The 13,284-nt window shown below is 36.3% G+C and overlaps 1 protein-coding gene across 1 annotated transcript in view; it reads right to left on the bottom strand.

The window, feature by feature from the left end:
• LOC123710440 (intraflagellar transport protein 172 homolog) overlaps positions 1 to 13,284 on the bottom strand; it is a 31,173-nt gene that overhangs the window by 4,124 nt on the left and 13,765 nt on the right. Inside the window, exons 19-29 of the mRNA XM_045662311.1 lie at positions 12,572 to 12,742; positions 11,375 to 11,443; positions 11,031 to 11,276; positions 10,560 to 10,701; positions 9,857 to 10,064; positions 9,433 to 9,649; positions 8,613 to 8,736; positions 6,543 to 6,654; positions 5,825 to 5,992; positions 3,499 to 3,575; positions 3,015 to 3,196 (exon numbers count right to left, since the gene is read on the bottom strand). Coding sequence (XP_045518267.1) covers positions 3,015 to 3,196; positions 3,499 to 3,575; positions 5,825 to 5,992; positions 6,543 to 6,654; positions 8,613 to 8,736; positions 9,433 to 9,649; positions 9,857 to 10,064; positions 10,560 to 10,701; positions 11,031 to 11,276; positions 11,375 to 11,443; positions 12,572 to 12,742 — 1,716 coding nt within the window. The remainder of the gene's footprint in view (positions 1 to 3,014; positions 3,197 to 3,498; positions 3,576 to 5,824; positions 5,993 to 6,542; positions 6,655 to 8,612; positions 8,737 to 9,432; positions 9,650 to 9,856; positions 10,065 to 10,559; positions 10,702 to 11,030; positions 11,277 to 11,374; positions 11,444 to 12,571; positions 12,743 to 13,284) is intronic.

The following is a 13,284-nucleotide window of genomic DNA, read 5'->3' as shown; positions in this document are numbered from 1 at the left end:
CATCCGGCCCGCACGACTTATGAATGTCCAAGGAAGATAGTGCCTTGCGAACAGCACGTTGCCGGAATGTGATTTCCGGCATTAAATAATCACACCGCGAAATCGTCGGTGGTGATCCCCCTCGGTCATCCAAAGTCGAGTTGGACGCGAAGAGACAGCCCAAGAGGTCGGACTTCTCCTTCGCGAGCGAGTCATCCTCCCTGTGCAACGGTGGAATGGATGGCTGACAAAAATTCCCTTGTACAGCTTTGGCGAGAGACCAGAAGGCTCGAGTCCCCGAAGGGAGTTGGGCCAATCTCTCGCCAAATCTGGCGATGTGCTCTGACTTTGCCTCAGCGATTTCCCGTTTGAAGGACCTGGAGGCTGAGTTATATGCTTTTTTATGTTCGCTGGTATTGGCATCACGAGATATCGCCGCTTCCGCCCATGCATTAAAGCATTCTCGCTTTCGACGCGATGCTGCCTTGCAAGAACGCTTAAACCAGGGCTGTGACTTGCCACCGATCGGCACCGCAGAAAATGGAATAAAGAGTTCCATGCCCTGTAGAACCACTTCGGCGACAGAATCTGGAGCTTCCGAGGAAAAGCACATAGGCCCCCAAGGGTAGGACGCAAAGAAAGACCGCATCCCATTCCAATCTGCTGACCGATAGTGCCAAATACGGCGACAACCCGAAAAACGGGGCCGAGGAGGGCGCGTAGTAGGCACAGTACTCCGGACCACACAATGATCCGATGAACCCAATGGCGGGTCAACAGAGACTTGATAGGTCTCCAGATGTGAGGTCAGCAGAAGGTCCAACAAAGAGGGTTTATGACCATCCACATGTGGTATTCGCGTAATCGCAGGGACCATTTATGACAGGTCGTGATCAGTGGTTTCCGAGCCGAGCCAATCGGCATGGTGAGCGTGAAAATCGCCAAGTATCACGATTTCAGCGGTAGGAACCCCTTCGAGCAGGGAATCTGTAGCCATTTGGATGTGCTCAATGAGTCGCTCAGTTTCGGTATTTCCGCTATGGGACCTATACAGGCATGCGTAGAATCGCGGATGGTCATCGCAGTCTACGCGCAGCCAGGTCCCTTCCTTCAAGCGACCCGAGGCGACGAGAACAGATATCCTCTCTGACATACACGCAAACTCCCGCCCGCGGCACAAATGAATGTTCCAATTTGTACCTCGGGTAGGAGAGGTAGGAAGTATCAGCCGGGGAGGATATCTGAGTCTCAGTAAGGAAGAATAAGGCTAGCTTTGCAGTTTCGAGGTGAAAGTGAACCGCGTTAAGATTAGATTTGAGCCCCCTAACATTGGTAAAGTCCACTGGGAGCGTGGAAGGGGATGCCTTCGGTAAATTCTTCCGTTTGCCCCGAGATCGAAACCTAAAGTTTTTTGCGCAGTTTTTGCCCACCCCAGAATACGAAGGGCAGCCTGTGCATCCACCACCGAATACTGATTGTTCCGATGATGGACGCTCAGAGGGGCATTCTCCACAGCGGAAACGTGTGGTACCCCCCTGGGGTAATCTCTGTTTAAACTGCATGTCCATATTCTGGGGGGGGGGGGGGGGGGGGGAATTGATGGGCTCCGGGAGTCTCACTCACCGCACGAAACGCGAGTACAATAAGATGAACCTATTGCATCACTTCACGCCGGTTTTCTGTGAGACAGTGGTACTGCCCCGGTCGTGCCTGCCCGTTTGGCTGAAGCCCGAAAGCAACAGCATGGCACTCCCACTAGGAAGGGGGTTGACTGACTGCACTGGTGAAATAAGCTCTATCACAGGTTATTTCACCAGTGGGCGATGGGGTCGTCACGTCCCGACGCCGACAAAAGTGTAAATATACCTATGTCAAAATATTCAATTATTTGGGCTTAGACTACAGTGAGACGGAGCATTTATAACTTCCGTTTTGTTGTCTCTACTTCTTGCTTGCTTTGGGTTTCTATTGCAAAAAAAATATTTTTGGTGGTTTGTTGGGTATATCTACAGCCTACCTACCATTACATAACGACATCGAAGGGACTACTCATATTTAGTTCTAAAAACCGATGGTCGTAACAGCCGATGATGTTGTTATTAAGTAACTTATACATAGAATTCATCCGGGACCTTTGATTTTGGTCAATATAACCAGTATGTTGTTCTAAACGATGCCTTCATAAACGGTTTTGACTGTATTTGTAATCTAGTTATTATATTATATTTTATTGTATAACAATAATTTTATTCTCAATAAAATTAAATTTGATTTTTTAAATAGATCTCCTTGGAGGTAACGGCCAATCTCCACGCAATAGTATAAGTCGCCGCTCCAATTTTTGCGGATGGCCACAAAGTCTTTTCATTCTCCCACAATATATATAGTTAGTGGATCACGCCTACGAGAAAATTCTTCTGGAACCCCAAGATCAAGCCCTCCCTGAGTGTTATGTTGTTTGTTTGTACTGCTGCATTATTATAATTATTTGCTAAAGATCATCAGATATATTTTCATAATAAAACAGATATCTCTTAAATAAGGTAGTAATAATCTCTTTTTCGGTTCAGTTTCGGATATAAGTAAGAAAGGAGAAGCTGGCTATCAAGAAAGGGTTTACATTTGCAAGTATTTTCTGACTGGACTTCTAGTCCAACATGTCAAAAGACACACCGTTTTTTTTATTGATTACTGCTGGAACAAAACCGCATATTATTTTCTCGACATAATAAAATAACCTACAAACATAATGGCATTCAGTACATTTCTGATCGAAATACATATTTTTTATTTTCACAATTTTTAATGAGGGTGATTTATAATATTTTAACTCGTTCGATTGTTACATCTGATTCACTTGTTGTTTGGTTATGCTATACGCCTTTGGAATTTTATATTTTTGCTAATTATATTTATTAGTAACGCTCTCAATTATATAATATTTGTGTGAATTTCTTCATGTTAAGAATATATCAAAAACGTTATTATTTTCATATATAAATGTGTACATACAAAGTTTTATAACAATCACTTACAGCTTGCGTCTTGAACAAATGCGCAGCAAATCGTAACGCGTAGTGCGGTGCGCGTGCGCCGGCGTGAGCGAGACATCGAGCCCACTGTCCCGCTCGCGCTAGCTTTTCAAGTGCTGAAATTTCCACTTCCAGCTCTTCCCGAACATCTGGGGCGTCTACTTCTTCTGGTGCTTCTGATGGACCTAATGAAAGATGATTCATACTTAAGAAAGTTAACAGTATACTTTTAGCAGAGACGGAGAACGTTCTGAAGTTAAAACTCGCCAAACGGATTACACAAGAAAAAGGTTAAAAAAAAATCGTAAATAACATACTTTGTTGTTAGATATTCTAAGTATAATTGAGATATATTTTAAATACGCAAAGTGAGTTAACAAAAGGATTAAACCCCGAGTCTCAAAAATAAGTTAAAATTATTAAAAAATTAACTTAATTATACTTATAATACAAAAAATGTTATTTACGAAATAATTTAATTGCATACCGGCTTCTGCGACTTCTCCCTCAAGCAACGCAGCGCGTAACTGTTCACCGACCTCACCTTGGCCGATGGCATCGAATCTAAAAAGGTTTATTACTAAAAAAAGTACATCGAATTGAGTGTCTCAGCGCCGATATTAGCAAATAGCATATTTTGAATATAAAATTATGTATCAGTTATGCAGGGTGGGCTTCGGAGTTTTGCGAATTGTATTTCGCGTCCTCGTAAGCAGATGAAAAGAGGTGTTTAGTGACCTGGGAATTAAGTGTAACCTATATTTTGAAAATGCCTTAATAAAATAATAATAAGGTATAATAAATAGAATATGTTACTATATGGATCACCTTAAAATAAAATCGCAAACAAGATTTTTATACTTTTAGTTATTGTATTTATTATTTTGTATAGTAGTTAATTACCTTCAGATTTCTGTGAAAAACAGGCTGTAGGGATTCAACGGTACTGGTATCAGGCAGATCATTACGAAATTTTACACGAAATGGAAATTTAACCTTGCAATTAAAATTTTAGCTTTATCTACAATTTATAAGTGACTTTCAAAAACACTTCATAAATACAATATTTTATTCTTAATCAAAATTATTATAATATTTTTTTAATATATAAATATGGCTTAAGTGTAAATACAACTGAAAACTCTTATACAGTAATTATAGTTTTAGGGACTCCAAATTGTCATGGCTTTTTGAAGCTACCTGCCTAAACACTAACCATAAACAATTATGCGGATTAATATCGGGACGAGACGATGGTCAGTCTTCAGCCCTGATAAAGTCGTTCGTTCGTTTCCAACCAAGACTGCGTAGACTGAGCTGTATGACCCTGCGTCGAGTTTTGCTGGAAGGTGGTATGGATGGTATCTTGATACACTTGTACCGATGTTTTGATATGATTTTCACAAAAGTATGGCTCAGTCACTCCTTCATAGATAATACCCCATCCAACCATCACTGAAGTCGGATAGTGCCCACGTTGCACTCTGTAGACTAATCGGAAGCTTCCTTCGAGCTATGAGCATAAATACGGTTTTTGTTTGTTAAAATATTGCTCAATTGTAATAAAAATCTCATCAAAACAAAGTTTTTCTGTGACATCCCTTTGCTTACCGCTTCAGTTGTTGTTTCTTTATTTAATTAGCAGTTAAGAAATGCCCAGTACGTCTCTTATACATTGCAAGTCCTAAGACATCTTTTAAAATACACGACATGGTTCTAGGTTCTATCTCCGTCTCCCGAGATAAAAATCCTTTAATTTCGGGCTTGTTTTTCGAATTCTTTCCTTTACTGCTTTGACCACCTCTTTCGTACGAACACTACGTGGACGAACGGATGTTTTTCTGTCACAAACAGAGGAGGTCTCATGGAGGTCTTCTGTGGTGGTCTCACTACCTATTAATAGCCCAGTACGAAAACATTTTACTATTAGAGCGCATTTTACAAAACCAAGCGTATGGGATTTTAAAAATTGCATTGGATTCCATACCTACTTTGTGTAATGCAATCATAGCAGTTCTCTTTATCACACACAACAACCACACTCCATTATAATATGACAAAATATTGTGCAATGCTGTGGCACCAAAATGAGAAAGAACAATCACACAAAAATGACGGATTCCAAATTCAAATGTAATAATTTATTTATTTTTAATTGTAACAGTATTTATAACTAATCAAATACTTAATCAAAAACTTCCTGCCTTTAGGAATAATGGAAAAATACTAGTATTATATGAATTACTAATATAAAAAACCTATGAATGTTATACGAATGAACACGTTTTCTTATTAAAAAGCAGTTAAGGGCAAAAATGTTGGCTGTGTTAGAGAAAGAATGAGACTAGAATAAATTCCGTGGCAATAAGATCGTTAAGAAGTACGAGTATAAGTGGTGTAACATTGCGTGATAGGATAAGTAATAGTGAGATAAGTGAGCCGTGTGGGTTAAAAAAGGGCGTACGGAGGAGGGTACGACTGAATGCGAAACAGTTTACAAGATACAATGCAACCGTGGATGGTGAAGTCGGGTTGGGAAGGCCTTCTCTTACATACCTGGACTAAACTCAGGTCTAGTAATGGGACAAGTTAAAAATACCCATAACCGAAGAACATGCATATTGAATGACACGAAAGTGATGACAGGACCATAGCAAGTGGAGGTCCGTGGTCTCTACCTACAGCTTCGGAAAGAAGCGGTATAACATAAATAAATAAAGTATCAGGAAAAAATATTTGGCTTTTACAAATGTATAAACAAACGTATAATGGAATCACAAACGATAAAAATATTTCCGTGATGGTGTCATTACCTTTCAACCAGCATGTCAGCTGCGGCTCGTCGCGTGTCGCCTGAGAGTTTATCTCTTGCTAGGCGAGCGGCTCGTAAGGCCGCGCGTTCTGCAAGGCGCCCAGCACCACCTGAGGCTGCCGCTGCGCTTGCGCCTATTAGAAGGCGTACTGCCTCCCACCATTCGCTCCTTTAATTTTATATCGACACGATATTGCAATTGATAGTTTTTATTATCATTTACTTATGATTCAATTAATAATGCCATACTTTAAAAAATATTATTTTAGAGAAATCGACCAAAATTAATCGGCTTAAGCGAGATTGTTTTTATTTCTTTAGGAATATAATTATTATACATTCCGTAATATAATATTAAAATATGGAACTTTCTTGACTAGAATCTAAAATATTACAATTGCTAGTTTCGTGTTTTCCATGTTTAGTTTATTTCTTTCATGTATACGTAGCGTACAGAAATGTGAGCCTAGTGGCTTGAGCGAGCGACTCTCAGCGCTGAGGTCGTAGGATCGACCTCCGGTTATGGATTTTCTGTCTATATGCGCATGTAATACTAGCTCATGAGGTAAAGATAATCTAAATCCAAAATTCGACGATAGAAGGCCTACATGAAATAGAAAATTTTCAAAGAAACGGATGCAATCTGAGACTAAGACTGATTTCGGTTATTAATACCACACCAATTATTACTAATAGTATACGAATAATTATTTCCGCACCTATCAGCATGATCGGCGGCTCTCTGCAGCAATGGAGGTACTGCGGGAGGCACGGCCTCCGTGCTGTCAGGTAAGTACTCGCGGGTAACACGACCGGCTTCCTCCCACATCTCTGTATGCAACATCTTATGTGAGATTACTTATTTATCACCATTAAGAGATCTCTTCTCGGTATAGAGAATTAAAAAAAAATAGGCACTAAAATTTATTTTTGCAAAATCTTTAATACATCATTGTCGGTTTGAAATTTGCATTAAATCCGCTCACAAATTACCCACAGACCGCGTATACATATATATGCATTTCAGCGGTCTAATTATATACTTAATAATGTATATAATATGCATGAGTATGTATTCGACATTATTCATTCCAACTATTCAATTCATTAAATGTAAAATAGCAAAACAAGATACAGTTTTACGATTACAATTTTTGAATTGTATTTTTCACATGTAGACGTCGTGTATGTTTTTCTTATTATAGAATATATTTTTAAACACGCTTACAATTTTATAATTTTTTCAAAGTTATAAATCTAAACAAATTCTCCAAATCTAATCAAAATAGTAAACTCGACAAAGTACAAAACCGCATTGCCACGAACTCTGAATATTAACGGCAATTACGCTCCTCCCTCAACAAGACACAATCAAGTTAATTTTCTACATTATGTAATTTGAAATATTTTATTTTTTAATGTAAAATGAAAAATTATACTTTCTAAGATTAAAGTTCAATGAGCAGTGTTGTGTGGAACGTGCTAACTTTAGTGTAGGTATTTGGATCTCGGCTGCGTGCCTTGTGATTTATCTTTTATCTGCGCAATTACAACTAAAAGGGCGAATTTGCTTATAAACCAATTATAAACGAAAAGGCTGCATAAAAATACCTGCTATATTATATATATTTAAATATTAGGTAGGGGAAAAGTCTTTTCGCATTATATTTTATTACACTATACTATACTATTTGTATCTAGATAGTTTCGGTAACATTCAAAGGTAGGATCGTGTCCCTACCTACAAGATGGCAAAAAGTTATCGAACAAAATGGTACCTACATACTTTAGTTAAATGTCAATAAAAAACTTTTTCCCCAAATTATTATTTATGGATACGCCCATGAGGCGAATAGTACATTTAAAATCTATCTGCAGAAAACGACGCTTTGAGTACATTCGAGTCAGATTCGTCATATCTCTTAGTCTCCATGTCTTCAGGCGTAAGATGCTGCAGCCATTTTTCCATCAACAATAATAAAAAATTTAATATAGAAATATATTAAATTGCATGTTTGTATTTCGTTATCTAGTTAATTGACGTTTATTTTTATTGTATAATATATTTTCTTTTTGTCATTGTAATATTGTTTCCCTTAAATGTTGTGAACACTTTTCATTGATGCACATGCATGTATTGTGTTTTTGTATGTCGTGTATTATCTGTAAGTGTTTGTGTGCGTTTCGTTAGTGTGCCTTCTTAAAATAAATAAATTTATAAAATTATAGATATTCATATTTTTTAGTTTTTTTCCGTCCGTGGTGGAGTCTTAATACAGTACAGGTATACTTGACCAGTTAAAAGAAAGTTTCACATTTATTAATCATATACCGTGAAATTTGATTGCTTGAATACATTTAACATATAGTCTGTATATGGTAAACTGACATTGTTGTGTTTCAGTAAAAGACGATTGACAAAATTATGTTATGTTCTCGTTTAGACTAAATTTTAACGTACATATTGTGTTCTTTTTTAATTGTCTGTAAAGTACCTATAATCAGTACGATGCCCTGTATCGCGTTAGCAAAATTATTCCATTTGCAAAGGATATAAACAACTTCTTGACCTTAGACCTGACGTCTCGAAAATTCTCTTTTTAGGGCGGAGGAAGAGCAGAACCTTCTTTCCTCTACATATCTTAGCCGGAAGGGATCTTATGAAGGCCTTAGTAGTAATAGAATCATGGTAGCATTTTCATTTTAATATAAATAAAACTAATTTTATTAATTATTTGCATAATGACATTAAGAATGTGAGTCAATTAACAATTTAATAATGAACATACCGAGTTGTTTATAATGCTCTACTACTTCTCTGGGCCGATTAGCTCGTATCATCAAAGTCTCGAATTGCTGCAAATCGCCTCTTTCAGCCGCTGCACGCGCACCCTCTACTAAAACTTCTTCTACCTATAATATAAAACATTTCAACAATAATGTATACCAGTTTTGTAACTTAAAAATATCCCATCAAAGCTCAACCGTAGATATAACTTTATTTTATTTTTTATTTATTTATTACAGAAATACATACATTATCCTATAGCCTAAGGCAGTTTTTAAGAACACCACGTATATAAACAAACTTTCAAAAACACATACAATATGTTAATATAAAAAGTCTAACTAACGCATAATCGGTTCGACGATTTTCATGATTTTTGATTTGATGTATTTGTCCCCGTCGAAATAAAAATATTATACAAAACAATTTAACAAAAGAAATACATGCAAAATGTTCATAGGTTTCGTAACTGTCAAACATTTAACATTCATACCGTCGATACGGTAATCGTACGGTATCTCTCCTCATATTAAAGAAGGTATTCAAATAAATATTTCGAAACGACAAGATATAGACACAATATTTGGATAATGGCGTTTTTAGTGGTAGGAGTGACATATACACTGTTTGTCAAATATTTATGCGTGCGTTCAGACGTTTATTTATTTTATGTTCATTTTTTAAGAAAGTAGTGAACATAATATGTTTCGTATTCATTGTATCACTTTTATAAAGTCATAAGTTTAGCTGTAACACGACATTGTATTGACTGTCAGGCGGTAGGGAGTTCTCCAGGCAAGCTTGTATATATAGTTACATACCATATGTGTAGCATGCTGCTCGGCTAGGGTGAGGGCCCTCTGATGATACCCTTTAGCTAACCACATAGACACTGCATCATCTGGAGCACCGGCCCTTAGGAATGCCGCTTCAGCCTCTTCTGGCTGCTCTTCCGCCAGTGCTGATGCTTCATGGCGAGCCACTTCCCGCTTTGTTATCCCACCCCCGAGCGATGACAGCTCCATTGCTATATCCCATCTAAATAAGGTACATTATAATATGTAAAATTATATATATATAAAAATTCTATATATAAGTTTGTTTATAGTGCTGGTCCTAATAGTATGAAATTTACGTTCTAAGGCCGACTTCAGTTAATTAAATTTAATTTAATTGTCTGACGTCGTCGGTCTACTTATAATCGTGTATGTTTCGTGTATGTTGTTATAAAAAAAATATTCCCACCTCTGCGCCTGCAACGCCCATCTTGCTCCAATAGCAGCAAGTCCCCTAGCAGCAAGTAACCTAGCAGCGGCTGAAGCTGATAAAGTGGCTGCCCACTGCAACGCAGTCTGTTGCTGTACGGCCACAGGTGCGTGAGTACGAGCAACGCGTTCTGCGTTCTCCCATTGACTGTTTGACCGGTACATCGCTATGGCGCTCTTCCAGTCGTCTATATTGTTTAACACCATCAAACTCTAATATTCAAGTATTTAAATTACCTATTTAACATTGTAATAATAAACGTTTATAAAATAGCAATATAATTATGAGAAGTACATTACCTACAAAGTTCGTTACATTACAAATATGTATGGCTATTGACAGCAAAATTTTCGATTCTTTTGTTTTGGTACAAGTACACCATATTTCAAGTGCTGTATTAGATTAAGTTTTATTTATGTAATTTAAATAAGTGTTAATATGTTATACTGGGTGTCCACAATAAAGGCTTAATAATAATTAATACACAGATACTTCATAATGTTAATTGGGATATTAAATATAGAAGTGGTACGTCGAGGCAAGTTGTTCATCATGATTTTTCTGATATTGATATGATCATCAATATTAGTGAAATATACTATTTCTTGTCGTAAAAAGCTACGATACATAACAAATTATAAACACGTGCTAAATAAATATAAAATATAGTGTCAGTACACACCTGCTTGTATGTAATAGTTTTCAGCAGCTCGTAGATCGCCAGCCGCTTGTAGCGCTTGTGCTACGTGACGGCGCGTAGCCTCTACGAGGGACGGTCGATGTGCAGCTACGAGGCGTAGCATCGATTCATATTGCGATGCGTTCTACAATTTTTGATAGCACTTTGGCATAAAAACGGTTAGGTTTTAGGTTTTAAAATACAGTTATCTACATGTTTTGCAAAACAGATTCAATAGTTTACCAAATATACCATTTTTCATTAAATTTAGGTATTTAATTTGAAAAATTTGCAAAGGACACAAACAAACACACACAGCTCGTGTTATAATATAACTTCAACCTTTATAGTCGAAAAAATCTTTTTAATTATACGCTACTACTTGCCTTATAATAATATGTGCCTTAATTATTGATTCTCTAGAATATATGAAATACTCCAGTGATTATATTAATTAAAACAGTATGTACATACCTTATACATGGAAATGGCCTCATCTGGGTCACCGAGTCCTATATAAATTTGTTCTGCCTTTCTCAAATGGCCCTCATCTCTTAACTGTTTTGCTAGTGGCAAATAAATATCACGAGTTTCATCTTCAGATAAATGCGCAGTTGCGACTCGTAATCCGTCTGGTATTTTACTGGCTAAGTTATATGCGCGCACGCAACGTTCCGCCATACCAGAAGATATGAGTACACGCTCGGCCGTTTCCCAGTCCTAAAAATATTATCAAGTAACACATTTAAACATTTAAAATATAGTTTTATATTGATATGCATTAATTTGTGTTTTGGTTATAATTTTTTTTATCTTACCTGAATCGTAATGAAATGCTCACCAAGGCGCTCACATTCTTGTCTAATTGACTCCTTATCATCAATTACCTAGAAATTAGTAGTGCGATTAGATGTATTTTTTGAATAATTCAACCTTCTACTCTTACTAAAGTACTGTCTCTCTTTTCCACATTGGGTTAACACAATTTAATCGAACGAGACGAAAGAGTTTGAATTATGCAGATTTCGTTTAAATATATATAAGTATAATAAATAAATATATAATAGAATGCTATAATTATACATTTCTTTCTATTTTTAAAACAATAGCCACTCCAGCAATTTTAAAGCTTAAATTATTATTATTATTAATGTTATTTTAATATGATAATCTTTTCTACACTTATTAACGTAAAACAATAACTATATTTGTTGTTATAATTTTGTGAAATTTTTTATTGTAACTTACAAAAATGTGATCTCGCAATCAATTAATAACACACAATCACGAATGCACAAGTATATATTATAAATGTTTGGCTCTTACAAATATTAACCTTCATAAAATACAAAAGTTCTTACTAAAATTATCTTTTTAAAATTCATACATCCATTGACATTTATGAAGTTAGTTCAGGGTTCAATAGAAGCAGAATTTTATACATTCAAAGTGCCCGAGAGAAATGAATGCCCGTTGCATAATAATTTCACACCGTTATAAACTCTTAAAGGCCTTTGAATTTTAATAGTATTGCTTTATTAGAATAAAGCCTACCCGACCATTAACTCAGTTTTAGGGTAGATTTTGGCTAAATTACATTATACCTTAGGCCTCGCTTTCATCGCCATATTTTGACGTCATATGCTTTCTTTAATGTAGAATAATATATAGAACAAATTTGTGACTCAGACATTACGATAATTTATTGTACTTCGTTAATGGTGATAGTAAGAAAGAAAGACCCAAACGGAAACTACTTGTGGAGACCAAAATGGGGCTTTATACCAAAAGACATATAACTTAAATTAAGTAGGTACTAAAAAAAATGCACACGTGTTTCAGAGGAGAGAGATAAACTAATGGATTTGAGGCTAGTGTATAAGATAAAAAGCTTAGTATTCCAATTTTTTAAATTTATAAAGCGCACTCCGATATATATGCAAAACGTCACGTGCTAACCTAATGTTAAAAAGAAATGTACAAAAATTTTAATTCAATACCAGTAATTCTTGTACCTGTACAATTTGCAATGCTTTCTTATAATGATGGGCCTCTATAGCAGCAGCTAAAGCGTCCCGAGTACGTCCCGCCTCTATAAGGTGCGGGACAGCCGCCGCGGCACGATGACTTTCCACTAACCAAGCTCCCCATTCACCCTCTAAGCGTGTTACTTCTCCGGGACAGGCCTAAACAATCAAATACTTTAAAAAAAATCTATGTCCCACTTAAATCTGTTATCAATAAGTTATTTTAATTGAAGGTTTTATAATTATAAATAAATGTAAAGAACGATGAAATTTAGCTACGAAATGTGATGCGTGATTAGTTAAAGACGAGCAACAGTGAACGAACTTTCATGGTTTATAGGATATATTACGAAAACATTTAAATATTTACTAAATAGCGTAAAAAGCGTTTACCTTAAGGATGAAAAATTCAAATAATAGTAAATTGTTCTAGCCCTGATATGCGAAAACAAACCTTGAAGCCAAAAAGGTTTTACAGGCGCGAGCTTTGATCGCCTATCGAATTAGTATGGTTTCTGAGATTCAGCGAAAGCTTATAACATCTGGGGCCCATGGAAACGCCGAGAATGTTATCTATAATCTAATATATATTTCAATTGAATTTATTACACAAAATAAAGAAACATACATTGATTGTTAAAAATGTTAATAGCAGATGATAAGTGATTGTGATACTATAGTATTACAGAATATAAAATAAT

Source organism: Pieris brassicae, chromosome 5 (assembly GCF_905147105.1).
Source record: "Pieris brassicae chromosome 5, ilPieBrab1.1, whole genome shotgun sequence".
NCBI classification, from domain to species: domain Eukaryota; kingdom Metazoa; phylum Arthropoda; class Insecta; order Lepidoptera; family Pieridae; genus Pieris; species Pieris brassicae.
This window is presented reverse-complemented; position numbering and strand designations above follow the sequence as displayed.